Source organism: Chelonoidis abingdonii, chromosome 8 (assembly GCF_003597395.2).
Source record: "Chelonoidis abingdonii isolate Lonesome George chromosome 8, CheloAbing_2.0, whole genome shotgun sequence".
In the NCBI taxonomy this organism is placed as follows: domain Eukaryota; kingdom Metazoa; phylum Chordata; order Testudines; family Testudinidae; genus Chelonoidis; species Chelonoidis abingdonii.
In genome coordinates this window covers 58,313,152-58,338,641 of record NC_133776.1, presented here as the reverse complement: position 1 = coordinate 58,338,641, position 25,490 = coordinate 58,313,152, and the positions used below count along the sequence as shown (strand labels likewise).

General features: G+C 47.2%; 3 protein-coding genes across 18 annotated transcripts in view; 1 reads left to right on the top strand and 2 right to left on the bottom strand.

Annotated features, from left to right (window-relative positions):
- LOC116817084 (uncharacterized) overlaps nt 1-769 on the bottom strand; it is a 9,718-nt gene extending 8,949 nt beyond the window's left edge. The window contains exon 1 of the mRNA XM_032766847.2: nt 680-769. The gene's annotated coding sequence lies outside the window, so the exon portion shown is untranslated. The remainder of the gene's footprint in view (nt 1-679) is intronic.
- The window catches only part of KIF1A (kinesin family member 1A), a 522,969-nt gene that overhangs the window by 124,044 nt on the left and 373,435 nt on the right, over nt 1-25,490 (bottom strand). The gene's annotated exons all lie outside the window — the stretch shown is intronic.
- On the top strand, nt 682-25,490 carry SCLY (selenocysteine lyase). 5 transcript variants are annotated; one of them, XM_075068676.1, is made up of 16 exons: nt 682-956; nt 5,420-5,499; nt 5,920-6,022; nt 7,160-7,349; nt 8,374-8,475; nt 8,944-9,062; nt 11,570-11,670; nt 12,582-12,765; nt 13,595-13,722; nt 14,406-14,570; nt 15,736-15,842; nt 17,430-17,466; nt 19,468-19,551; nt 21,292-21,394; nt 21,869-21,944; nt 23,471-25,490. In XM_075068676.1, exons 5-16 carry the CDS (start codon nt 8,375-8,377, stop codon nt 23,655-23,657), a joined length of 1,392 nt encoding a protein of 463 aa, XP_074924777.1. In that variant the 5' UTR covers nt 682-956; nt 5,420-5,499; nt 5,920-6,022; nt 7,160-7,349; nt 8,374; the 3' UTR covers nt 23,658-25,490. The 5 variants fall into 5 exon arrangements, with proteins under 5 accessions (XP_074924777.1, XP_074924773.1, XP_074924775.1 ...); XM_075068672.1 differs by lacking the exons at nt 5,420-5,499; nt 5,920-6,022; nt 7,160-7,349 and having other exon boundaries at nt 841-956; nt 8,366-8,475; XM_075068674.1 differs by lacking the exons at nt 5,420-5,499; nt 5,920-6,022; nt 7,160-7,349 and having other exon boundaries at nt 844-956; nt 8,366-8,475; nt 13,595-13,713.

The window sequence follows — 25,490 nt, the reverse complement described above, 5'->3', positions numbered from 1 at the left end:
ACAGCCCAGTCGGCAGGGTCCCTTTTCAGCCAGGTATTCCGGTTGAAAACCAGACACCTAGCAACCCTAGTGTAGGGGCTGGGAGGAAAGAGAGAAAGGGTCAACTGCCCTGGGGTTGGTGGAACCAGGAATGTAAATAGGACTCCCCTCACTACACAAACATTGTTAGCAACTACTGCAAGTTTTGTGCTTTTTGATGTCCACAAAGTCCCAGCTCCTGGACTCTGGTGATTCCAGGAGAACCTGCATTCATTACATACCAAGAACCATTGTAGACTGCAACATGCAGAGAAAATCTGCCAAGGGGGAAACAAACCCATTTGTTACTAACATCCATCTCCTGAGTTCAGACACCTGGGAACTGGCCCTACAGGAGATAGGTCAGGCGAGGAGGAGCAAGGCCCAGGGCTCCTGGAGGCGGGACTCAGGGCAGCCCCATGCCCCTGCCACCAAAACCTGCCCAGCGCAGCCCTGACACCTCCCGCTCCCCCGGCTGCTCAGCCCGGACCCCGAAGGAATCTGGGGGCCCGAACTGTCACAGCCCCCGAGGTTCCTAGGCTCGAGCCGTGTATCCCCGACCCAACCCGGTCCAGCCCCTCGGCGGATCTCACCGCCATCTTGGAGGGGACTCTGTGGAGTTTGCGCAGCTCTGGGGAGAGAAGGCCGAGCGCAGAGTTACCTGCGCCATCTTGGAGAGGGGCAGCTCGGGAGCAGCAGCGCGTCTTTCGGGAGTTCCGTCCTCCAGCCGGCCTAGCCTGGCCTCTCTGTGGCCTAAACCGGAACTGCCTCTCTTGCTGCGTCTCCGGCTATAGCGTCTTCCCGGCTTGTCTTTCCGCCCGCCCGACTCTATGACCGGGCTGGATAGAGCCTCTAGTCTACCGTGCGCGAGTAATAACGGCCTCCTGCGGCGGCGTCTGCGATCAGCTCGGCCCACACCGCCTTCGGCGGGGGTGCAGGTAAGGGGGAGCGCAGCCCCTGCCCGTAGACAAGGCGATGATTGGTCGGTGCCTGGGTATTAACTGTTGGTAACCAATGGCCACTCCTCAGGCACTGACCAATCAACTCACTGTTGAGTTGATTGGTCAGTGCCTAGGTATTAGTACAAGTAACCAATGGGTGAAGGACAAAGAGCTGATTGGTTGGTGGTTGGGTATTAATAGTTGGTAACTAGTTACTGCAGCCTAAGGATCAGTGTTCTGATTGGCTCGTGGCTGAGTATTAGTGCCAGTAACCAATGGCTGGCCTCTGAAGCATTGGGTGGGCGGGTTCCAGTAGTGCCTGCCGGTGAACCAGTGTTGAGCTGGTGTCTAATGGAGCAGGTGGATCAGAGGAGTTGAACTGAATGACTTGCCTCTGAGCTGGGACCTGGGTAGGGTCACCAGACGTCCCGAATTTATCAGGACTGTCCCGATATTTACTTGTTTGTCCCGTGTCCCGTCCGAACATTGGTCGAGATGCAAATTGTCCTGATATTTTGCCCTCTGGTGCACAGGCAGAGGGGGCTCACGCCCCCGCTGCCCCAACTCCACCCTGGCCTCCCCCGAACTCCACTCCTCCTCCCATTGGATTTCTCCCCAGATCTCTGCCCTGGCCCCGCTTCTTCCCCAATCATTCCTCCTCTTCACCCCTCCCTCCCAGGCTTGCCCGAATCAGCTGTGTGGCAGCGCAAGCACTGGACGGACGGGGGAGAAGCAGGACGCGGCAGCCAGCTCAGGGGAGGTGGAGGCAGAGGAAGGCAGCTGTGCGGGGGGGGGGGGGGGGCGGAGGGAGCTGCCAGTGGGTGCTCAGCCCCCACCAATTTTTCCTATGCTCTGGGCTCTTGTTTTGTTTTTGTTTTTTCTGGGCTGCCGGATCTTGAGGGTTTTTTATTTGTTTTTTTGTTGTGTTGCTCCTCTGGCGCTCCCCCTTCCCCTCTTGCATCCCATATTTCACATCTCTCATCTGTCACCCTAGCCTAGACCAAGGACTTGCTCCTTCAGGTCTTTACAGTGGGCTCAGCTGGGCACATGCAGCTCTCCCTCACTACACTGTGCTCAGACTCGGTCAGAGGCAGGATTTAACCACTGGTAGTCATAGAATCATAGAATCAAAAGGTTGGAGAGGACCTCTGAGGTCATCTAGTCAACCCCCTGCTAAAGCAGGACCATTTTCCCTAAATAATCCCAGCCAGGGTGCGTCTAACCGGACTTTAAATAGCTCTAAAGATGAGATTCTACCACCCTCCTAGGTACCCATTCCAATACTTCACCACTCTCCTAGTCAGAAGTTTTTTCTAATATCCAGCTCAACTTCCGCAACTGCAACTTCAAACCATTGCTCCTTGTTCTGTCTCCGTTCACCACTGTCCTCCTTGGAGCATCCCTTAGTAGTTGAAGGTTGCTCAAATCCCCCTTAGTCTTCTCTTCTGCAGGCTAAATAAGCTCAGTTCCTTCAGTCCTCTTCATAAGTCATGTGCTCCAGTCCTCTAATCATTTTTGTTGCCCTCCGCTGGACTCTCTTCAATTGTTCCACGTCCTTTTGTAGTGTGGCGCCCAAATGGACACAATATTCCGATGCGGCCTCACCAGTGCCGACTAGAGGGGAATAATCACATCCCTCGATCTGCTGGCAACATCCTACTAATACAGCCCCAGTATGCTATTAGCCTTTTTGGCTACAAGAGCACACTGTAGGCTCATGTTCAACTTCCCTACCGTAACCCCAAGATCCTTTTCTTCAGCACTGCTACTTAGCCAAACAGTCCCCAGCCTGTAGCAGTGCATGGGGTTTTTCTGTCCTAAGTGCAGGACTTTGCACTTGTCCTTGTTGACTTCATGAGGTTTCTTGTGGCCCACTTCTCCAATTTGTCTAAGTCTCCCTGAATCCTATCCCTGCCCTCCAGCGTGTCCACCACTCCCCCCAACTTGGTGTTCATCTGCAAATTTACTTAATGTGCAAGCTATCCCATCATCAAGATCATTAATGAAGACATTGAATAGAACGGGCCCTAAGACAGACCCTGGGCACACCACTTGTTACTGGTTGCCAACTAGAGAGTGTGCCATTGAACCTACCGTGAGCCTGTTGATTCAACAGTTTCCTATCCACTTCACAGTCCATTCCTCCAACCATACTTCCTTAGTTTGCTGATGAGAATCTGCTGTGAAACCGTGTCAAAAGCCTTACTAAAGTCAAGGTATAACAACATCAACAGCTTTGCCCCATCCACAAGTCCAGTCATCTCATCTGTAGAAACAATCAGGTTGGTCAGGCATGATTTACCCTGGTGAATCCATGCGATGCTTCTGATCACCTTGTTTTCCTCTAGAGTGTTATCAGGATGGATTCTTCAGCAACCTGCTCAATGATTTTTCCAGGATTGAGGTGAGAACTGATGTGGTCTGTAGTTCCTGGATCTTCTTTTTCCTTTTCTTAAAGATAGGTACTTATATTTCTTTCTTTCCAGTCTCTGGACCTCTCCTGTCGCCATGATTTTCAAGATAATGGTCAACAGCTCTGCAATCACATCAGCTAACTCCCCAGCACCCTCGGATGAGTTCTCTCTCCATAGACTGTGCACGTCTAACGTCTTTAAGTAGTCCTAACCTGACCCTCTATCACAGTGGGCTGCTCTCCTCCTCTCCCTCTGCGTTCCAGTGTAGTCGTCTGGGAGTTGATCCTCCCGTAAGACTGAAGTGAAGAAGGAATTGAGTACTTCAGCCTTTTCCATACCTTCCACCACTAGGATACCTGCTCATTGAGTAAGGACCTACCCTATCCCTAGTCCTGCTGTGCTATACATGCTTGTAAAACCCCTTCTATTATCCTTGCACATCCCTTGCTAGTTCAACTCAATTGTCCTTTGGCCTTTCTGATTCTATCCTGCAGCCCCGAGCAATAATCTTATTGCCTCCCCAATCATCTGTCAAGCTTCCATTTTTGTAAGCTTCCTTCTTTGCTTCAGCTCACCACTGAGTTCCCTGTTAAGCCATGGGGGCACTTTCTACGCTTGCTGTTCTTTCTGCACATTGTATTGGTATTTTCCTGTGCTCTTAGCATGGTTCTTTAAAAACTGCAGCTCTTCTGACACCCATCCCCTTCAGTTCGCTTCCCAGGAATCTCTGTCCATAATTTCTCTTAAGGGAGCTGAAATCCGCTTTTCTGAAATCCAGGGTTTGCGTTCTGCTTCTCTCCTTCCTTCCTTTGACCAGGGTTCTGAACTCTACCATGTCATGATCATTGCTGCCCAGGTTGCCGTTCACCCTTACTTCCCCGATCAACTCATATGTCTCATTGCAGCAGCAATAGTGGTGGTTGGTATCAGCATAGGTGCCGACTCTGTGGGTGCTCCGGGGTTGACTCTGGCGCCGACTCTGTGGGTGCACTGTTCCTATTTAACATGTGAGCAATCAGAGAGTTCTCTTCTGATCAGGGCTGTCAAACGACTGAAAAAAATGACCACAATCGCAAGATTAAAAAAATAGTTACAGTTAATTGCTGCTTTAATTGCACTGTTAAACAATAATAGAATACCAGTGTAAGTTTATTATAAATATTTTGGATGTTTTACTACATTTTCAGATATATTGATTTTAATTACAACATGGGATACAAAGTGTACCTTGCTCTCTTTATACTATTATTTTTTATTACAAATATTTGCACTGTAAAAGAATAAAAGAAATAGTATTAAGGTTTAAGAATCTGAAGTGCCTTCCAAAATCTGAGAGAGACAAGGTGTGGAATATATTGTCAGAAGTCTTAAAAGAGAAACACACCAATGCAGAAACTAAAGAACCCAAATCATCAAAAAAAAAGATCAACCTTCTGTTGGTGGCATCTGACTCAGAGGATGAAAATGAAGGTGCGTAAGTCCACACTACTTTGGATTGTCATCAGCATGGAATCATGTCCTCTAGAATGGCGGTTGAAGCATGAAGGGGCATGGGTGGCGGATATGATAGGCCAGAGGAGGCTCAGCCTCCTATAGTGCTGCTGTGGCTACTGGGCAAAAGTGCCATGTGAACTGTTCTCATTTTCAGATGATGTTGTAAATCAGAAGCAGGCAGCATTATTTCCCGTAAATGTATATAAACTTGTTTGTTTAGTGACTGGCTGAACAAGAAATAGATTGACTGGACTTTTAGGCTCTAAAGTTTTCCGATGTTTTGTTTTTGAGTGCAGTTATGTTAAAAACAAACAAAAAACTTGCATTTGTAAGTTTCATTTTTTACATAAAAAATTTCACTATAATACTTATATCAGGTGAATTGAAAAATACTATTTTTTATCTTTTTTTATAGTGTAAATATTTTTAATAAAATAATAGTGTGAGCACTGTGCACTTTGTAATTGAAATCAGTATATTTGAAAATGTAGAAAAACTTCCACAAATATTTATAATAAATTTAAATTGGTATTGTATATTATTGTTTAACAGTGCAATTGAAACTGCAAGCAGCCACCACTCTCCAGCTGCCCAGCTCTGAAGACAGCGCTGCTACCAGCAGCAGCACAGAAGTAAGGGTAGCAATACCACAATTCCCCTACAATAACCTTGCGACTCCTCCCACATCCCCCTGCCCCTGACCTCTTTTTGGGTCAGGACTAGGATGACCAGGTGTCCGATTTTCGAGCAGAAAACCCAGTCGTAAAGGGACCCTGGCGGCTCCGGTCAGCACCTCTGACGAGGCTGTTAAAAATCCGGTCAGCGGTGTTGCTGACCGGCAGGCACCATGCTGCACCCTAGAAGTGGCCAGCAGATCCAGCTTCTAGACGGGGAAGTCATGGGGCTCCACATGCTGCTCCCACTCTGAGCACTGGCTCCAGGGTTCCATTGGCTGGGAACTGGCCAATGGGAGCTCGGGCTGGGGAGGGCAGTTCCTGTGAACAAGAGCAGTGCGCGCCACGGAACCTCCTGCCCCTTCCTCCCCGACCTAGGAGACTGACCTGCTAGTCTCTTCTGGGGCGCAGCACAGAACCAGGACAGACAGGGACTAGCCTGCCTTAGCCCTGCTGCTCCACTGACTGGGAGCTGCCTGAGGTAAGTCCAAGCCACTGCCCCAGCCCTGAGCCCCCCCTCAACCCGGAGCCCCCTCCTTCACCCCAAACCCCTCATCCCCAACCCCACCCCAGAGCCCATGCCCCTAGCCCAGAGCCCTCACTCCCCCTGCACCCCAACCGCCTGCCCCACCCCAGAGCCCTCCCACATCCCAACCACCTGCCTGAACCCACAGCCCCTTCCCACATTCTGAATCCCCTGGCCCCACCCCTCAGCCTGGAGCGCCGTCCTGCACCCCAAACTCCTCATCCCTATTCCCAACCCCACCTTAAAGCCCACATCCCCAGCTGGAGTCCTCACCCCCTCCCACACCCCAACTCCCTGCCCTCCTGCAGTTGAACCTCTCGTTTCTGGCCCCATTCCAGAGCCTGCACCCCCATTTAGAGTCCTCACAGCCTCTCACACCCCGCCCCTCTGCCCCAGCCCAGTGAAAGTGAGTGAGGGTGGGGGAGAGTGAGCCACCAAAGGAGGGGGAATGTAGTGAGCAGGGAATGGGGCCTCAGGGAAGGGGCAGGAAGGTGTTCAGTTTTGTGCCAATAGAAAGCTGGCAACCCTAGTCAGGACCCTTACAATTAGAACACTATGAAATTTCAGATTTAAATAGCTGAAATCATGAAATGTATTATTTAAAAAATCCTATAACTGTGAAATTGACCAAAATGGACTGTGAATTTGGTAGGGTCCTACACATAGTCATTTATCACACTGTTTTTTAAAAATGGCCATGCAAAAATCAAAGTTGGAAGATTTTTTGTTTATGAATCAGATCACTTCTGAGAATGGAAATGACTCTTCCATTCCTTGTTCTGTTTGCAACACGATTACGTTGTCTCTGTGGACAACAAAGAATCGTGCTAAAATTTTAGCCTTTCACTTCTGGAAATGAAGTTTTTATATATTGTCTTAGATGACAAGTGAAAATATTTGGTACTCTTAACTGTGTGCTTAGTGAGCATTCATATCCTCACTCATTTTGCTTTAATCACTTCCTGTCTTAATACTGCCATTCCTCTTTTTTATATCCAAGTACACCTCAGTGAGCCCATGATATTATGGTGGCCAGACTATTCTTTTATTTTAAAAAACCCAGGATCACTCACTTTCTGATATCTCTTTCAGATTTGTTCCTTGAAGTGTTTAACTGGTCTTGGGACAGATTCAGCTGCTGCAGAAAGGAAGCTTTCATGTTTTAAAGAAAAAACTTCTGGTCCTTATGGTTATGAATAGAACTTGCCAAACATGAACCAAGTGTAACAGTTCTCAAAGTGATCTTGGAATCTGCAGGCAGTCTGAATCAAAGCTCTGAGAGGTGTGAACTGTCCCAGTCAACTCAGTGGCATTTTAACTCTTAAGACTGATGCCCCTTTAGCAGCCAGATTTTAAAACTGTGTAGGTGTGCAATTGCATGCTTAATTTGCACAATCACTGCAATTGCCTGCATCAAGAAATTGTAGACAAGTGAGTAGCCTGATAAACAAAGAACAGGTATACCAGATACTTTTAGGGTCACTGCTGTCATATTTTCCTACTGAGTGATACTGAATGCAACAGCAACTTTACTAACTAGAATCGGAGGTACATAAGACTCATATTCTACTCTAATCTTGGTACAAGCATCCAGTTGTTATTGGTGAGAACTCTGCTGTAGACAGAACAGTGTATGGCCCTTGTTGTGCAGACTTGGCTTACAGAGAATCTTTAAAAATATAGTTTAGCCATCTGTATAGAATGAGAAGACATCCTTGTTTTGGTTGAACTCTGGTGCGTAGGTAGGTATTGCACTGTCCCACACCACAGACAAGGCTGCTACAGAGTGAAGAATCAGTAGATAAAGAGTTTGGTAGAAGGTCTTAAAGAATTGTGGGAAAGAATCACAACCACTTTAGGAGGTGAGCATGTTTTCACAGATGATATAGAAGAGATGTAGAATGAGAGGGAAAAGAGAAGGTTCCTGATAAAAACCTCCCGAGTCCTTTCTACTAGAGCATTCCTGAATATATACATCATGTGCAAAGTATAAACAAACCTCTGAACCCTTTTATTAACACTTCACTGGAAAGGAGAGACATAAATAGTAGGCAGAAGTGTTACTGTAGAAATACATTTACTAGGTTACTAGAGAGAGTCACTATTCAGCATTTCAGCGTCTCATCAAGAATTCAGTGATTACTGTAAGTTTGCCTAGAAACTAAAAAATGTTTAGGGAAGAATGATACAAACTGTAGACACTTGTGTTTTATGTAGAAATCATAATATGATCAGGAAACTCACGTGTGTGTTTGTCAAGCTTAAATTTTACTATTCATGCTGATCTTGTATGTGGAGTTCTGCAGAATGGAGGGGGACCAAGTGGAAAAAATGGTGCTAACAAAAGATGGGAGAAAAACTGCTGTGGATAAGGAGTGTGATGGGGAAGAAAATAAGTCAGTGGAAAGGTGAGTGTGTGGCTTCTCTGTTTTTCCTGGGTTGGAGGGGTGGAGGGAGAGAGAGAGCATTTTTATAAAACTTAGCAGGTTGAAATTTTTCTGAGTTGCTGGGAAATCTATTCTTAAAATTCATAAGAACAGTAACAGGTCTTAGGCCTAGATATTCGTGCAGGTCATGATTAAGACTCAGCTCAAAATGTCTGACTTAAGATCCAGGTGTGATCGCTTCTGACATAGTGATGATCAGGACTGGGATCTCTCAGATTTTTTTTGGAGGAGGGGAGATGATCATTCTGCTCTAACGCTATGATCTTATTTGAGAGTAATGCTTGCTCCACATGAAGCCTGATTAAAGCACTATTTTAGTGTAAAGAAGAGCTGTGCTCTCTGATGGAGTGGTAACATTCATTGTTTGATCCTGCTGACAGCTGACTCTCTTCCTCCTCTTCTATTCTATCTCTCTCTCTGCTTCCTTAGCTACAGCAAGGTTTACATGGATTACAATGCAACCACCCCAATGGCACCGGAGGTGATCCAAACTGTAACAGAGGCCATGCATGAGGCCTGGGGTAACCCCAGCAGTTCTTACACAGCAGGTAAGAGCAGCTTGAAGGAAGGGAAAGAGGTAATCTCAGGAAGGAGAGGGGGAGTTGGGTTCACAGGCAGTCCTGATCATTATGAATAGAACATTCCACTAGCCTCATAGGCACTGACTCTGTGGGTGATCCGGGGCTGGAGCACCCACAGGGAGAAATTGGTGGATATTTAGCACCCACCAGCAGCTCCCCACCCCACCCCTCCAGCTCAGCTCACCTCCGCCTCTGTTCTGCCTCCTCCCCTGAGTGTGCCGCCATGTCCTGCTTCTCCCCTCTCCCTCCCAGCCTTGTACCACAAAACTTCACGCGGCAAGGGAGGGAGAGATGAGGAGGGGGAATGCAGTGCGCTTGGGGGAGGAGGCAGGGCTGAGGTGGGGATTTGAGGAGGGAGGGGGTGGAATTAGGGTGGGGCTGGGGGCAGGGGGATGCGAGCACCCACTGGCGCCAACAAAAGTTGGTGCCTGTGACTAACCGGAAACCTCTTTGAGACTACTCATGTGCAGATGTTTGCAGGATTAAAGCCTATTATTGTAGCAAATTCATAGTTACAAATCTGAGCGTATGCAGACATGAATTTGAATGCATTCTAACGTATGTAAGATTTATGTTCACGTTTGGCTAGTGGTACATGCTACATTGAAACTTACAGCTAGGGATGTCTGGAAGACAAGAATTCCATTTTGTGAAAAATTTCAACATTTTGATATTTGCTTCCTTTCCAGTGCAGAATGAAACCAAGACTGTTCTAATTTTTTTGTGGGGGGACAAAAACAGAGAAGGAGAGAATAGCCAGAATAGTGAAAAGCCTCCAAAGCAGGGATTTGACAGAGGGTCTGCCACAACCCTGATAAGTACCCTAAACATCAGGGTATTGGCTGTCTGGGGTGGGTTGGTTCTCTCTCTCTCTGGCTTTCATCAGAAATTCCATCCTGGACCTGAGAAACCTTCCTGTCACAATTGATATGCTTCCACGACAGGTTTCAGTTTTGATAAATCAGCATTTTCTGACAAAAAAATCTGTTGTTGAAAAGTTTCTGACCAACTCTAATTGGAGCCATGCCAAATGTAAATGTTCTGCCATTTTTTAGTTATTTGCCAACAAAAACTTAGAATATAAACTTTTCAGGGTGGGAACTGCCTAGCACAATGGAGACCCTAGATGCTAATGCAATGCAAATAATAATCATACTAATAATTAGTAATAAAGGCTGGACACTTTTTAGAAAGCTGGTGCAGAGTAATTTAACCCACTCCTCTAAATGGAAAAATGGCAGAGCTGATTGAATTCAATCACCCAAAAGAGAATTTCAGCTTGGACTGAGGCCAAGAATGATGAGTTTCATATAAAAATTCAAGTTTTTGACAGTCTTCATGGACAGTAGAAAAAAGAGTCATTAAAAAAAAAAAAGCTCGCCTCAAAAGTCCAGGATTTTCAAAAATGGATGCCTAAAGATAGGCTCCTAAATCTATATTTGGTTATCTAAATAAACATCCTGACTCTCAAAAAACAAACAAAGAATAGTGCTTTCAGCAAATCTCGTTGATGCTCAGCATTATTAAAAGTCAGGCCACTTATTTAGGTGCCTTAATATGGACTTCAGAGTCTAAACTTTAGGCATCCACTTTTGAAAATCTTGGCCCCTAGCTACAGAGTTCATGACCCAGTGAAATTAATAAAAATAAACTTCTAAATAAAAGGAAACTTTCTTACTCTTTCAGATTGGAAAATCAGAGAGTTACAGCCTCTGTTTGGGTGTTCAGTGTAGGTGCTGTTAGGACACCCCTTAGTGAGAAATATAAAGTTCTGGAGGACATTTAAACTTCAGCTGAAAAAAACCAAACCAACTTTCAAGAAGACTCCCAGGGAAACAATTTTACCTACTGTGCTAGCTGACTCTGACTCTGATACATTCTAGATACCTCCTTTGTCATTTCTCTCTTTGCTCCTGTCTGCTAACTCATTCTGTTCAAACTGTGATTTATTTTTAGTTCATTTATATTTTCAGCTATTGAGCAACTGCACTGAACTTGCATAGGGTGGGGGGAAGAGCTTCCTCATAAGTCCCATGATGGATACATGGGCAAGTGCATGTATGAAAGGAATATGTCCGCAGAAAGAAGTACTTGCAATTTCAGGAGACAATCCTTTCTTGCTGAGTGCAGGTTCTAACTGCAAATGATGGGGATTTCCTGTGTTTGTAATTGGGAATCGTTTATGTCATCTGTATGAAAGTGATTTTTGTTTACTATCACTGTCACCCAAGGACACTCTCTTCTAAACACTTTATTACCTCTTGACCTTTTACTCTTACAGAGAGAAAATCAAATAAATATGGACAAGAATCCATCTCATACATTAAATCAAACATCTGTGGAAATACATTAAATACCTTTTAAACGAACCTCTAGTACAGGAATAAACATCCAGTGGTGCGTCCTTTCTACAGTTTTCTGCTGTAAATATGTAATAAACACAACTTGATCAACTGCGTACATTGATCCTGCAGGTAGAAAGGCCAAGGAGATCATAAATAAAGCTCGGGAGAGCCTGGCCCAGATGGTGGGAGGAAGGCCCCAGGATATCATTTTCACCTCAGGGGGCACAGAGGTGAGTGCATGAATCCCAGCCTCATCTTCCCTGAACAGGACGAGTGCTTATATTGTGGTGTTTGAGAGAATAGACAGTAACGGCTCCTCTACATGTGGTGATGCATCCTGCAGAGGGGTGGGGAGTGGCATACTTTCTTAAGTGCACTAAAATGCTCATTAATTGATCCATGTAGAAAGTGCTGGTGCACAATAATGGTTCTGTAGTACAGTTTAACATAGAAAATTGGGACATCTGGTCACTCTAGCATAGGACTCGGCAACCTCTGGTACACGGCTTGCCCGGGTAAGTACCTTTGCTGGCTGGGCCAGTTTGTTTACCTGCCGTGTCCGCAGGTTTGGCTGATCACAGCTGCCAATGGCCACGGTTCGCCGCTCCAGGCCAATGGGGGCTGCGGGAAGCAGCACGGGCCAAGGGTTGTGCTGGCCGTGACTTCCTGCCGCCCCCATTGACCTGGAGCAGCGAACCACAGCCAGTGGGAGCGGCGATTGGCCGAACCTGCGGATGCAGCAGGTAAACAAACTGGCCTGGCCCACCAGGGTGCTTACCCTGGTGAGCCGCATGCCAGAGGTTTCTGACTCCTGTTCTGGAGTGACCAGATGTCTCGATTTTTCTAGGGACAGTCCCGATATTCAGCATGTGAAAACTGTTACCCAGAGATGATGAGCACAAATGACTCCTCCTCTCACAGTCTGAAGATGACCCAACACCCCTGGTTAAAGGACCTGTCAGAGGAGTTCATTTCCCATTGACATTTTCAATCTGCCCTAACGGTTATGTTTTCACAAAAAACATTTTAAGCTGTTACTTGCATGCAGATAAATGAGAAATTGAAAGTAAGGGATTCTGTGCCCTACCCAGTGCCTTTGGTTATACCCTGCTCTGGCAGTTTCCCTCTTACCTCTCTGCAGGCAAATAATTTAGTTATCCACACGGCACTGAGGCATTTTAGAGAGAGTCGGGTGCTGGGACAGGATGGGCCTGGTGAGGATCACAAAAGGGCAGCCGGGGCCACTCCTCATTTCATTACATCTAATGTGGAACATGACTCGGTCCGTTTGCCATTGGAGCACCTTGTGAAAGAGCACATGGCAGGTGAGTACATGTGGATTGCAGGGGGTTGCAAGGGAGTGTCATTAATATATACTCCCCATCTAAAGGCCCTCTGAGCTGCTTTTCACAGGCGCTTTTGTTTCAAAATAATAAATAGAAGTCTCCTTTCTTTGCACACTGCACTTTTCCCAGTTCATGAAATGGAAGGTTCTGAATGGGGTGCTTGCAAAAGCAATCTCAACCAGTGTAATCACTGTAGTTACTTTGTCAGATGATTATGATCAAGGTCCTGCAGGGAACACAGAGTTTGAGGTGCTGATGGTAGCACCAAGGTAATTTTCTCTTTTTTTTAAACTACAGTGGAAAAGTCCAATGTTTTGTGCTGTTTTCTCCAGCCCTCAGTGAAGGGTACATTGCACTCTCCCTCACCCTCTGACCTGACCAAGTGTTGCTTTCCCTGGTCAGTAAATGCACTATTTTAGTGGCAGCACTGAAGGCTGTAGCTCAACAATCTGGGCCTCTTGCCCTCTTTTCTCTTTGTCCTCTCTATCCTGCATCCACTGTGTATGATCAGGAAGGCAAGCAGCCACCACGTCTGCAAAGACATTCCTCATGTGGCCACTAGCTGATGTTCTAGCTTGTGTATTTTACCCATTGCTTAAAAGCTGGGGGCATTATCCTCACATCTAGTCAAGTGTCTTCTTCCTCAAGATATGACAAGACCTTGGGTAGTTTCTGACATTCCACCTGCCCTGCGCAGTATGCAACCACAGTTTTATCAAGCCAGCTGCTAGACTATACTCTAAGTTCTTGTTGTCTGTGAGGTATTAGTCTGTATGATGAATCTAATTGCTCGTGTCTTGCCGTGCAGAAGCCACCTTTGTCCCAGTGTCCAAGATCACTGGGCAAGTGGAAGTTGATGATACTATTGCAGCAATCCGTCCAACCACGTGCCTGGTTTCCATCATGCTGGCCAATAATGAGACTGGGGTAATCATGGTTAGTTGGATCCTGGGTTTTATTTACCATGGATTGGAGGGAAGGGGGATCAAATCAGTGCCACATACTCTGTTTAACATTTGTTATTTTGGCATCTTCTGTGCACTGAGGTTCTTCCTCTGCCTGGTCTTTTGTCCTGGTCTCTCTTTCCTTCTCTCTCTTTTATTTTCTCCCTCTTTGTTACCCCATTCTCATGTCCCTATCTTCTTTTTTGCGCTTTTTCTCCCCTTCTGTCTGTCAGCCTAAAACAGTGGTTCCCAGATTGTGGTAGCTTGAGCATTTTTTGGTGACCTTCAAAGATTTGGCTGGTCACTTGCTGCTGGCTTCTCCTCCACTGGCTACACTTCACGGTAGACAAACACCTGTCAGGGTTGGTTTAGGTATACTTAATCCTGGCTCAGCCAGGGGATGGACTAGATAATATCTTAAGGTTCCTTCCAGTCCTACGTTTCTATGTTTCTTTTATTACAAAAGGATTTAAGGTCACTTTTCCATGCAAGGTCTTTCTTTAGGGGGATGTTGTGTAATAGCGAATGGAGGGAAGGTGGCCAGCAGGATAGTGAATAGGAAGGGAGGCAGTCGCAAATGAGAAGGGAGGTGTTCATGAGACATTCTAACAAGATGTGTTACACAGTGTGAAGAGTTTGAGATCCCAGTCACCTGAGAGTGTTCTCTCCTGCCAGCCCATCTCAGAGCTCAGCCAGCGGATTCAGATCCTGAATCAGAACAGAATGGCATTAGGGCTGCCCAGGATTTTGATGCACACAGACGCAGCCCAGATGATAGGGAAAGGGCGAGTGGATGGACAGGATCTGGGAGTGGATTACCTCACCATTGTGGGACACAAGGTATGCCTCTATTCTCCTTTGAAATTTTTTCTTCATGTCACACTGGAGCTGACCATATATTTAAATCACCTTTCAGTACAAGAACCTTCTCTTCTGAATTATTGCATCTTCTGAGTAGAATTCTTTGTATTCTCTGCCTTAGGTCTGGCCAAAGAATGGCTGCTGATAGAAAGCGGTTTTCTAATTTTTTGCAAAAGGGAAAGGAAAAGCCAACTTTCTTAGTATAAGTCTGGAGGACAAAAAACATCCTTCAGAGAAGCCTGCAACAGGGCTAGAACATGTTACCCCAACCAGTATTGTGGCAAAGGCTTTGGGAATCGAAATGCTGTCCTCTCGCTCTCTGCTTTTCTGACTCCAAACGAGACGTGGGTGAATGTTCTTCTCTTGTTAAGGTAGTAACTCAGGATTTGGGTTGATCTACTTGTGTATGGGTCACATACAGAGCATCCTCATCTCCCTGTGGCACAGAGAGAGATGGAATAAGACAGCCCAGCCAGTCGCGCTTTCTACTTTGGAGGATTTAGTGCATTAGACTTTTGTTCAAGTATTAAAGCTTCTCACTAGATGGCACTCCGGAGATAGTCTTTACTGTACCCAGCTGTGTTTGTGCGTGTGTATATATACAGTGTGGGCACACAGGTGGTACAGTGATGTGAGGACATGGACAATGGACAGCCAGTTATACAGTACTTTACTTTTCTTAAACACTCTGCAACCCTATGACAGACTTGTATCTGCACAGCTATCCTCAGAGCAAGATGGTACAAAAGATGAGAGGGTTCCATGGTTCCTAGGCCATCAGTAAGATGAAGATGGAGGATAAGGCTTTTATTCTTGTTCTGGAGGTATCCTGTTGGCAAAAGAACCACAGAGAAGGAGGAACTGGAGTTTGGAACAGTAGGGAATTGACTAGGACTGTGCAGGGCTGTTGCGAGGACTAACTGGAGAGAGAGAATAAATTGCTTGGAATGGGAAAAGAATAGAGTATAGGGTAAGTGTTGAGTATTATTATTATAAATTGTTGGGAAAGTGAAAGTGAGAAGGATCAGGATCAGAATAGGTAGAATCCAGAAACCCTCTCCAAGAGGTGCCAAGTGAAGTGGGGAGGGGGAATTACGATGTTTCCTTGAGTTCCTTTTCTTAGAGGCGGTGGTTTTCATTGCAGTTCTATGCCCCACGGATTGGAGCACTGTATGTTCAAGGACCTGGGGTCACCACTCCTCTGCATCCCATGCTGTTTGGAGGGGGACAGGAGCGGAATTTCCGTCCTGGGTAAGGTGGATGGCCGGATGGGTGAGCAGATGTTTCTCTGGGTCAGTACGTTTAGAGGACTGGCTAAGTGAGCAGGTGGCTGTACTACTTAGTGAATGCGCCCTGTGAGAAGCTCTGGAGTACTCACTTCCATTGGTCTTTCTGGGGTGACAAGTTGTAAGATGCTTAGAGAAAAAATGAGTTAGTTTGTTAATTGCACTGAAGATGTCAAGTGTCATATAAATAGTAAACGCAAAATTGTAAGCATTGAAGGCCATCCAGGATTCCATCACTGTGCTCCACACCACAGTTAGAGCCTTACAGCACCAATGGGGCTAGAACCCAGAACCCCCTGATCCTGCACTTGAGCTGAGAAACTCTGTTACTTGTTAGTTGTGTGGGGCCTGATGCTCAGCTGCGTAATTCTAATCCCTTCCAGTAGAGGGCGAAATGTCAGGTACATGTAGCTACATCCTGCATGAAAGGCAGGCTGCATCCACATTCAGGGCGGTATGTACCTACACAGAACCGTGAAAGGGGAGCTGCCGGAGCCTTTCCCCATTGCCTCTTCCCTCCCAGATCCTTTTCCTGCTGCTGGAGCCTTTCACTGTGGAGAGGAAAGGTGCTGGCGGAGGGCTGCCGGTGGCTTTCTCTGCTTAAACAAAAGGCTCTGAGCCCTTTCCTGCTGTTGGAGCCTTTTGCTGCAACAGGGAGGTAATGGGACACTACACTGCTAAATATAACAATGCAGACGTGGGAGGCACTGCTTGGGCATGTAGATAGCCTTGTAGGTATACACTCTAGGATTCAGGAGTGTAGGGCACTCTGCTTGCCTAAACTGTGCCTCAGCATCTACATTGCTGTTCATACCTGTGCTAGCTGGGCATGTGGTGTTTGTACTCTACATGCCACTGCATCAGTAGATGTACCCTAAAAGTCTGCGTGGTTGGAAGTCTCTCCTCATTGGAAGGAACAGTCTGATCAGCCAGCCAGATGTAGGGTATAATTAGATTGATAATCGAACACATTTCATTTTATTCCCAGCCTGTCTGTCCTGTAAGAACTGTGCAAAGGACGGTAAGGTTTCTTCTGGGTGTGGGAGAAGAACTCTGCTGCTGGTGTATACACATTGGTGTCTGTTATGCTCTTGACTAAATGCATTCTGAATACACTATCACTGACTTTGTGTAAGCCTCATGTCAAATTTCGTTGGATTCACAAAGAGAAGATCATTTTGAAGTTCTCCTGGATTCCTAAAAGCCATCTGGAGACATCTCAGTGACAGCTTCAAGCTAGTCACTGATTTTTGCAGCCAGAGGTAGAGTTTTCCATGTAGGAAAAGGCAACATCGATTCGCTTAACTAACTGAAAAATGTCAGTCTCCTTTACCACAGCTGTGAACAAATAGGGAGTTAAGCACCTAACTGGCCACTTGTGCACACAGTTGTTTGTTGTGGTAATTACCCCACAAGTTGCCTTGCGGTTGTGCTCACATTACCTGTGTATGCAAGTGAGGCGGCTGCCTTTTAAAAATGGGGCTCTTGGCACCCATTGATTTCCTGGGGAAGATGGAAATAAATAATTTCTGTACAAATGTTTCTCTTTCAGGACAGAGAATACGCCAATGATTGCTGGCCTTGGCAAGGTGAGTTCAGAAAGAATCAAGGGAGAAAAAGGAGTGTGAGTCAAACGTTAATGGTGCCTGACGGATAAGTAACTAACTTGTCTGCTGTGCACCAAGCTCTTTAAAAAAAACCCTAACTGAAAAAGAAAAATCAGCTTGTAGCAAAACAAGACTACGGTGTAAACCCTTGTTTTCTGTTATTAGCCAAAGGAAATTTTTCAAAGTGATTCTGGGAGATTTAACTGAACAACTTCCCATGCCAGTAATGGGAGTCACCCAGCTAAATCTGCACAATGCTTTGAGGATATTGGGATAAGTGTGTATTTCACAGGAAGAGGGTTGTGTGGTGGATATGAGTCTTAGAGTACAGACACTACATTGTTATTTTTAGAAGTGTAGTCTTGATCTTGAAAAATGGCCTCTGTAATTCATGAAAGATCTGTAATAAAGCACAGCATGATCTACTATTCCTTCTACTTCCCCCTTCTTTCCCCTTCTGTGACCTGTACAGTTCTGTTCCCCAGCACTCAAGCCAAGGTTTGGGGGAAAACTGCTACATGTTTGCATTCACTTGTGGAGTAATAGCACATTTGAAAACTATATCACCAAGAAGAGATTTTTTTTATAAAGAGGCCAAAACTGCATAGTGGTTTCTGATGTACGGAGCTCTGATTAGGAAACATTAGAGGTAGGGGACTTCCCCGCCTCCGTGTGGATCTGTAGACCAAGTTTGTGAGAGGGGCTGGGGAAAGCTGAGAGCCCATGCACAGTGTGATATCCGGGAAGCATTCTTCAGAGCAGGTGATCAAACTGCACAGTGCTTAGCACTGGTTTGGTAAGTCACCAGGAATCTGAACGCTGCACCGAATTGTCCTATAAATGTGCCAAACTAAGGCCAGGACTTTGTAAGGAGCTTAGCTCCTGTTTAGGCATCGAAATAAGGGGACAGGTTTTCGAAGTGCTCAGTATGCCAAATGCAGAGCTGTTGTGAAATCTGGCCCCCCATCACACAAATGTGCTGGTACTTGGGTTCTAAAAGTGCCCCTTGGAGGAGAAGTGCTGTGAGGGCCTAGAGTGTGTGGCGTTTGGGCTTCATTTCACCAGACTAGGATTTGTGCCCCGCTGATGGTACCAGCATCCCCCTTGAGGTGGCTTCCTTCTCCAGATTGGGGGCTAGGCGCCTTAAGAACATAAGAACAGCCATACTAGGTTAGACCAAAGGTCCGTCTAGCCCAGTACCCTGCCTTCCGACAGTGACCAATGCAAATTCCATCTTGATGGAATTAGTTCATGTATGAGCCCTTCAGCCCCCAAGTGGGTCAGAAAAGTTGGCTTATATACAGATACATGAGGCAGAGGAAATGATTCCATTCTGGCTGGTTGTTAGTACTTGTACACTCATATCCATTGTTCCTGGTAAAGGCAAAACATATGCCTACCTTGACTTAGGCCTTGGCTACACTGGCGCTTTACAGCGCTGCAACTTTCTCGCTCAGGGGTGTTAAAAAAACACACCCCTGCGCGCAGCAAGTTACAGCGCTGCAAAGCGCCAGTGTAAACACTGCCCCAGCGCCGGGAGCCGTGCTGCACCGAATTTCTCCCAGCGCTGCAAGCTAATCCCCATGGGGAGGCGGAGTGCCTGCAGCGCTGGGAGAGCTCTCTCCCAGCGCTGGCGCTGCGACCACACTCGCACTTCAAAGCGCTGCCGCGGGAGCACTCCCGCAGCAGCGCTTTGGAGTTTTGAGTGTAGCCAAGCCCTTAGACTCAGAAGCTGAGAGTGGATGACAGGGAATGGATCGCTCAGTGATTGCCTGTTCTGCTCATTCCCTCTGAAGCACCTGGCATTTGCCACTGTTGGAAGACAGGATACTGGGCTAGATGGACCATTGGTCTGATTCAGTATGGCTGTTTTTATGGTACATTTCCAGGGGATTATTTTTCTTCTCACATGATTGTGACCAGATCTTGTGTTACAGTTGCTGAGAAATATAGCATCTGATTTGTTTTCTTCTCTGCACTCAGGCTGCTGAGCTGGTGAACAAGAACTGTGAGGATTATGAGGCTCACATGAAGGAGGTTCGGGATTACTTGGAGGAGAGGCTAGAAGTGAGCATACCTCGTTCCTATTACGTTTATGCTCCTGCTGGAGTCCCTGATCTCTGCGCAGTCTGTACAGCAAGCTTCTTAGAGGAGGAGGAGAAAAGAGTGTGTTTTTCAAGAGCACCAGCAATTAGGAAGGACCGTGACAAAAGCATCCGGCAGGGAGACACACAGCGCACACCATCAGTGGGCACTGAAATGCGGGGGAGGAAGTAGTTGAGATGTAGCAAGCTGAGCAGAGAAGTGCATATGGGATCATGAAGAAAGAGGGAGGAGGAAATGGACTGAGAAGGATAGAGGGAAGAAGGGTAGGTGGTCATACACTACGTGGGCCAGGTAAGTACCTAGATCAGGGGTGGACAAACTTTTTGGCCCGAGGGCCACTTCAGAGTTCTAAAACTGGATGGAGGGCTGAGTGGGGAAGGCTGTGCCTCCCCAAACAGCCTGGCCCCTGCCACCTCCCACTTCCTGCCCCCTGACTGCCCCCCTCAGAATCCCCTACCGATCCTACCCCCCCGCTCCTTGTCCCCTGACCACCCCCTCCTGGGGCCCCCACCCCTAGAACCGAGCCTCCCAGGACCCCACCTTCCCGCATCCAACCCCCTGGCTCCCTGTCTGCCCCCATTCTCCCCTCCCGAACCTCCACCCCATCCAACTGCCCCCTGTTCCCTGTCCCCTGACTGCCCTCTGGGACCCCTCGCCACTTATCCATCCTTTGCTCCCCACCTCCTGACCCCCTCCCAGAACCTCTACCCCATCCAGCCCCCCCACTCCCCGCCCCCTTACTATGCTGCTCAGAGCGGCAGGAGCTTGCAGCCCTGCCACCCAGTCACACCAGCTGCACTGCCCGGCAGGAGCGGAAGGCTAGAGCACTAGCGGCGTGGCACTGTGGAGGAGGGGGAACGGCTGGGGAGAGGCCAGGGGCTAGCCTTCCTGGCCGGGAGCTCAGGGGCCGGGCAGGACGGTCCTGCGGGCCGGATATGGCCCGCGGGCTGTAGTTTGCCCACCTCTGACCTAGAGAATAGATAAAAAAGGGGGTGAAATGGAACTCCCCCCCTTTCAGATTGTTCATCTCCTCAGCCAACACTTACCCTCCCCAGCTTTCTTGTAGAAGGAAGTGGCAACCCTTCTCACTGGCTTTCTGTTTGTGGCCATGACTACTCCTGACTCGGTGGCGTGCATCCCCACTATTCAGAGATGCTAGATGCTGTTTTGCCCCTGATGCCCCTAACTTGTAGTCCTTCTGCATTGGCACTTAGGGCCCTCTGATGGGGTGCAGGAGTCATAGGGAGGCAGGATTGGCCAGGTCACTTCCACAACATGCTATTCACCCACCCTGGAACTCTCTCTGCAGCAGGGCCTCTTGCAATGGCTGTGAGTTAGAGTCGGCAGAGCAAGGTCTACAGCTTCCGTAGGGTGACTCCTACACTGGTTTATTTCCTATGGGGGCCTTGGAGCCCCCTTGCACCAGTATAGCCAGAGGAAAGTGGCCATGGCACAGTGGTGAATTCCCCAGAAACAGTCTAGAGCTTGTCTGTCCCAGCCTGCCAGCTCAGTGTTCAAATCACCAATCAGCCTGGGCTGTGTATGTGTCAAGTCCCCAGGAGGTCTCCCCAAAGCCCTAGTGGTGTGTGGGGATGAAGGCTTCTAGGGGCTTTAGGGTGTGTTCCTCCTCCCCAGCCGCATCCTACCCAGGGCAGAGCAGTTTGCATTCATGGAGCTGTTACTGTTTATTTTATTTTCCAGGCTTCATTTGGAAAGCAGAGACTCCACTTTAACAGTCGATTTCCAGGTGCCAAGCGGCTCTGCAACACTTGTAACTTTTCTATTCGGGGGCCAGGGCTGCAAGGTATCTCTCTTCTATCCTAGCCACGGTCATCCTTTACATCTCTGTGTGGGCCCCCAATTCCCCTTCCCTCTAGCCCCCTGCTTCTCCTCTTGTGCTATCAGACTCTGAAGAAGACGTATTGCATGGCCACTTCAGCCATGGAGCAGGATGCCAAAAGACCTGCACGAGCCTGAGAGCAGCGGCTCATTGATCTTGCGGGAGGATGCCAGGCACAGGGCTGAATCATCAGAGTCCCCTCATCTGTGTAGAAGCATGTCAGGCCTGCCAGAGCCAGGGCCAGGCCTGGACCTCTTACCCTGAGCAGAGAGGAAAATGACCCTGCCAAAACATTGCTCAGAGGTTGTGCTGAAAGGGTTGTTTGAAGTGTAGGTTGGTCATTTGTGTATGGGAGGTTTAAAGAAGGGTCCCTGTGCTGTCATTCAGCTTGGTAAGTATCCTGTGCTGAGCAGGGCCTGTGCTTTGTCTCTTCTGCAGGGTGGATGGTGCTGTCCCACTGCAAGACTCTACTTGCCAGTGTTGGTGCTGCATGCCATTCGAAGAAGGGTGACCAGTAAGCAATCCATGTTGTGGTACTGAGTCATCCTCCTGGGAAGAGAGAGGTCAAGTTGAAGGGGACTGAGTTTGCACCTTTATGAAATAGTTTCTCATAAACAATTGCTCCTTCAAACAGCTCTTTTGGGATCACACAAGAAGATTAGTGCTTTCCACATGGTCCTGAATAACCCCGAGGAGTAGGTTGAGGATGTACAGTAAACACAATTGAGTCACTGAGTAACAGGGACTAGTGTGACATTGGGTAGTTTCTCACTGAATAGACAGGGCAGTGAGGTGCTCAGGTGGTGACTCGCTCTTCTGCCGCATCACAGATGGTATGCAGAGAGCACGTGGAAAGCAGGGAAGCTGACCTGAGGAGCTCAGCATTTGCAGGGTCAGAATGAGAGCCGTCAGACTGGAAAGATAGAGCACCTGAAGACCAGCTGAGCCATGAGGCTAGAAGAGTCCAGATTGTTCAGAGCCCAAAATTTGAGCAAGAAACCTTGGTGTTTTAATAGAATCATAGAGGTCGAGTACCCTGAGTATCTTTATTTTTAGTGCTATAGACTGCCATGTGGAAGATGGGTTTGATCCCAGTTTGTGGCATGGGTCACTGGCTTACTCCCGGCTGGCTGAAATACTGCAGGCCAAAAGTATTGTGGAATCAGCATGTTTAGCTCCAGTGGGTAGAGGCAAGGGCAAGTATATCACATCACTGTCTTGACACCTCCAGCTGATTAGATTGAAAAGCACTGACCAACTCCTAGAAGAATCCAGTGCCTTTCAGCCAGAATGAGGAGGAGAGTGTATAGACTTGAAATTAGTTTAGACTTGAAATTAGATGAAGGTTCTAACCATTAGAAGAGTGAAGTTCTGGAACAGCCTTCCAAGGGGAATAGTGGGGGCAAAAGACATATCTGGCTTCAAGACTAAGCTTGATAAGTTTATGGAGGGGATGGTATGATGGGATAGCTTAATTTTGGCAATTAATTTGGCAATTGATCTTTGATTATCAGCAGGTAAGTATGCCCAGTGGTCTGTGATGGGATGTTAGATGGGGTGGGATCTGAGTTACTACAGAGAATTCTTTCCTGGGTGCTGGCTGGTGAGTCTTGCCCACATGCTCAGGGTTTAACTGATCACCATATTTGGGGTTGGGAAGAAATTTTCCTCTAGGACAGATTAGCAGAGGCCCTGGAGGTTTTTCGCCTTCCTCTGCAGCATGGGGCATGGGTCACTTGCTGGAGGATTCTCTGCAGCTTGAGGTCTTCAAACCACAATTTGAGGACTTCAGTAACTCAGACATAGGTTAGAGGTTTGTTACAGGAGTGGATGGGTGAGATTCTGTGGCCTGCACTGTACATGAGATCAGACTAGATGATCATAATGGTCCCTTCTGACCTTAAAGTCTATGGAGGAGGGGATTGCTACTACTCAGACAATTATACTTGTTTGCTTTATCATAGTGAATTTTACAGGGGAGGAATGTGTTTCCTTGGTGTTTAAAGGGTTAAACCCTGCTTTCATTGTGTTGTTTTCCAGGCCCTCCTCTATCCTGCTCAGCTGTGGGATTCCCTATGAAGTGGCTCAGAATGCCCTGCGGCTCAGTGTGGGGCGGGACACCACCAAGGAGGATGTGGACATAGTAGTGGAAGATCTGAAGCAGTCTGTGGCTCAGCTGGAACAGAACAGAGTCACTCAGAGATCAGGGGTCAGGACTGGGAACTAAGAGGAGAGATCTCCTTGAAAGAAACAGATTCCTGGGGCGTGATTCTCCCCTGCCCTGTACCTGGTGTGTCATTTATTGGTTGTGACAAGCTGTCCAGTCAGAACAGTAATATTTTACACCTGCCTTGGTTTGATGTAAATGGCTGCAGAAGGTGCAGGCAATGGCGAATCAGACCTTTAGACTCTTCCCATTCCTGAACTGGCTGTCCTGTGCTGGGAAAACTGCAGCTGTTATTACATGTTCATTCCTTTAGGACATTGGAGTGTGGCAAGTAATATTACTGCTTAAGTTTGGGAAAGTTTTAAACGCTCACTTGTTCTACTGAGAAGTTAAAACTCTGGGTTTGGGGACTGTGCATTTGGGCCTTGGGGGGAGGGAGAATGTTAATGTATTCATCTATGTTTATATCCGGGGGAGCAGCTGTAATTGTGCACAGGTGTGCCTGGGCTAGCACAGAGGAATGAGAGTAGGAGTCTGCATTCAGGAGCACTCGATGAGGGATTAGGAAGGCATGTATGTGTTCCTGGGATACCTGTATTTGCACATAGGAGGCTGTGTGAGAAAGCCTGCATTTATGCATAGGAGGGTGTATGTATGTCTTAAGGGTGCCAATCTTAGAATGTGTGTGTGCAGTCAGGAGGTAGTTGGGCTAGTGCACAGGATGTGTGTGCATTCAGAGGAAGAGTTAGCGTGCATGCGTCATTTTGTCACATCTGGCCAGTCCCACCTTTCTGAGCATCAGAATTGTAGAATCTGTGATGCGCACACACACACTGTACATGCGCATAGTTATGAGCATTAAAGATCTTCGCTCTGACTTCCCCATGAAGGAAACAGACTTTCCAGGACTCATGGAAATTAGGAAAATTTTTGTTTCAAATCAGTGTTTTTCCAGGAAATGAGGTTGCCAGACAAGGCTCTTATTGGTGTCTCTCAAAGGCAGGAATATAACATTTACTGTACCACATTAGATCCTTGGTACCTTGGCTGGTACCTTGCCTCCGACTGGCCAATACCTGATTTTTCAGAGGATTTGTTGGTACTGAAGGAACTAGAATACTACTTTTAAGTATTCTTCAAACTCTTTTATGATGGTCCTTATAACACCTGCACTGGTTACTCTTGTTGGTGTTGACAGTGCATTCTTCCTATTACTTCTCCTGCCCGGGAGCAGATCCTGCATTCAGCTGTGAATTCTTTGAAGGGAATGCACTGTCTGTTATGCACCTGCTCCTGTGGAGAACAGAACCTGGCCACTCAGATGGCTCTTTTATTCATACTGCTAATCAATGGATTAGAAATAAACTGATAAAGCAGTAACTCATCATAGGGGAACAGCCTGGCAGGGTGAAGTGAGGAGATGAGGAAGGATTAATATGTCTGTATTCTCACTGATAGTAAAAGATATCTCTGTTAAACTGAAACATTTTAATTAAAAGCGCATTTTTCTTCAGAAGTTTCTGTTTTATGTTGGGGACCTAGGAGTTCATGAGATAGTTAGGCTGGCAAATATCATGGTGAAAGGAGGTGGAAGAGACAGCTCTGACTGAGAACATTTCAAAGGCTGCCATGTCTCTTCACATATGATGACATAAGGGTCTGGGGAAAGTATGCATACCCTTCCAGGTGTGGTTAGATGTTGATAGATGTTTGGCTGCATGTGCGTGTTCCATGTGCCACCCCAGCACGGCAGACCTCAAGCGAACTGACCAATGACCACAAGATTCATTAAGAGACGAAGGCACCCAGCCAGGTTTATTGTCAATGAAGCATGATACTAGTATCCCACAGACTCTACCAGACGGCTGATAAACGTATGCCCATAACACTGGA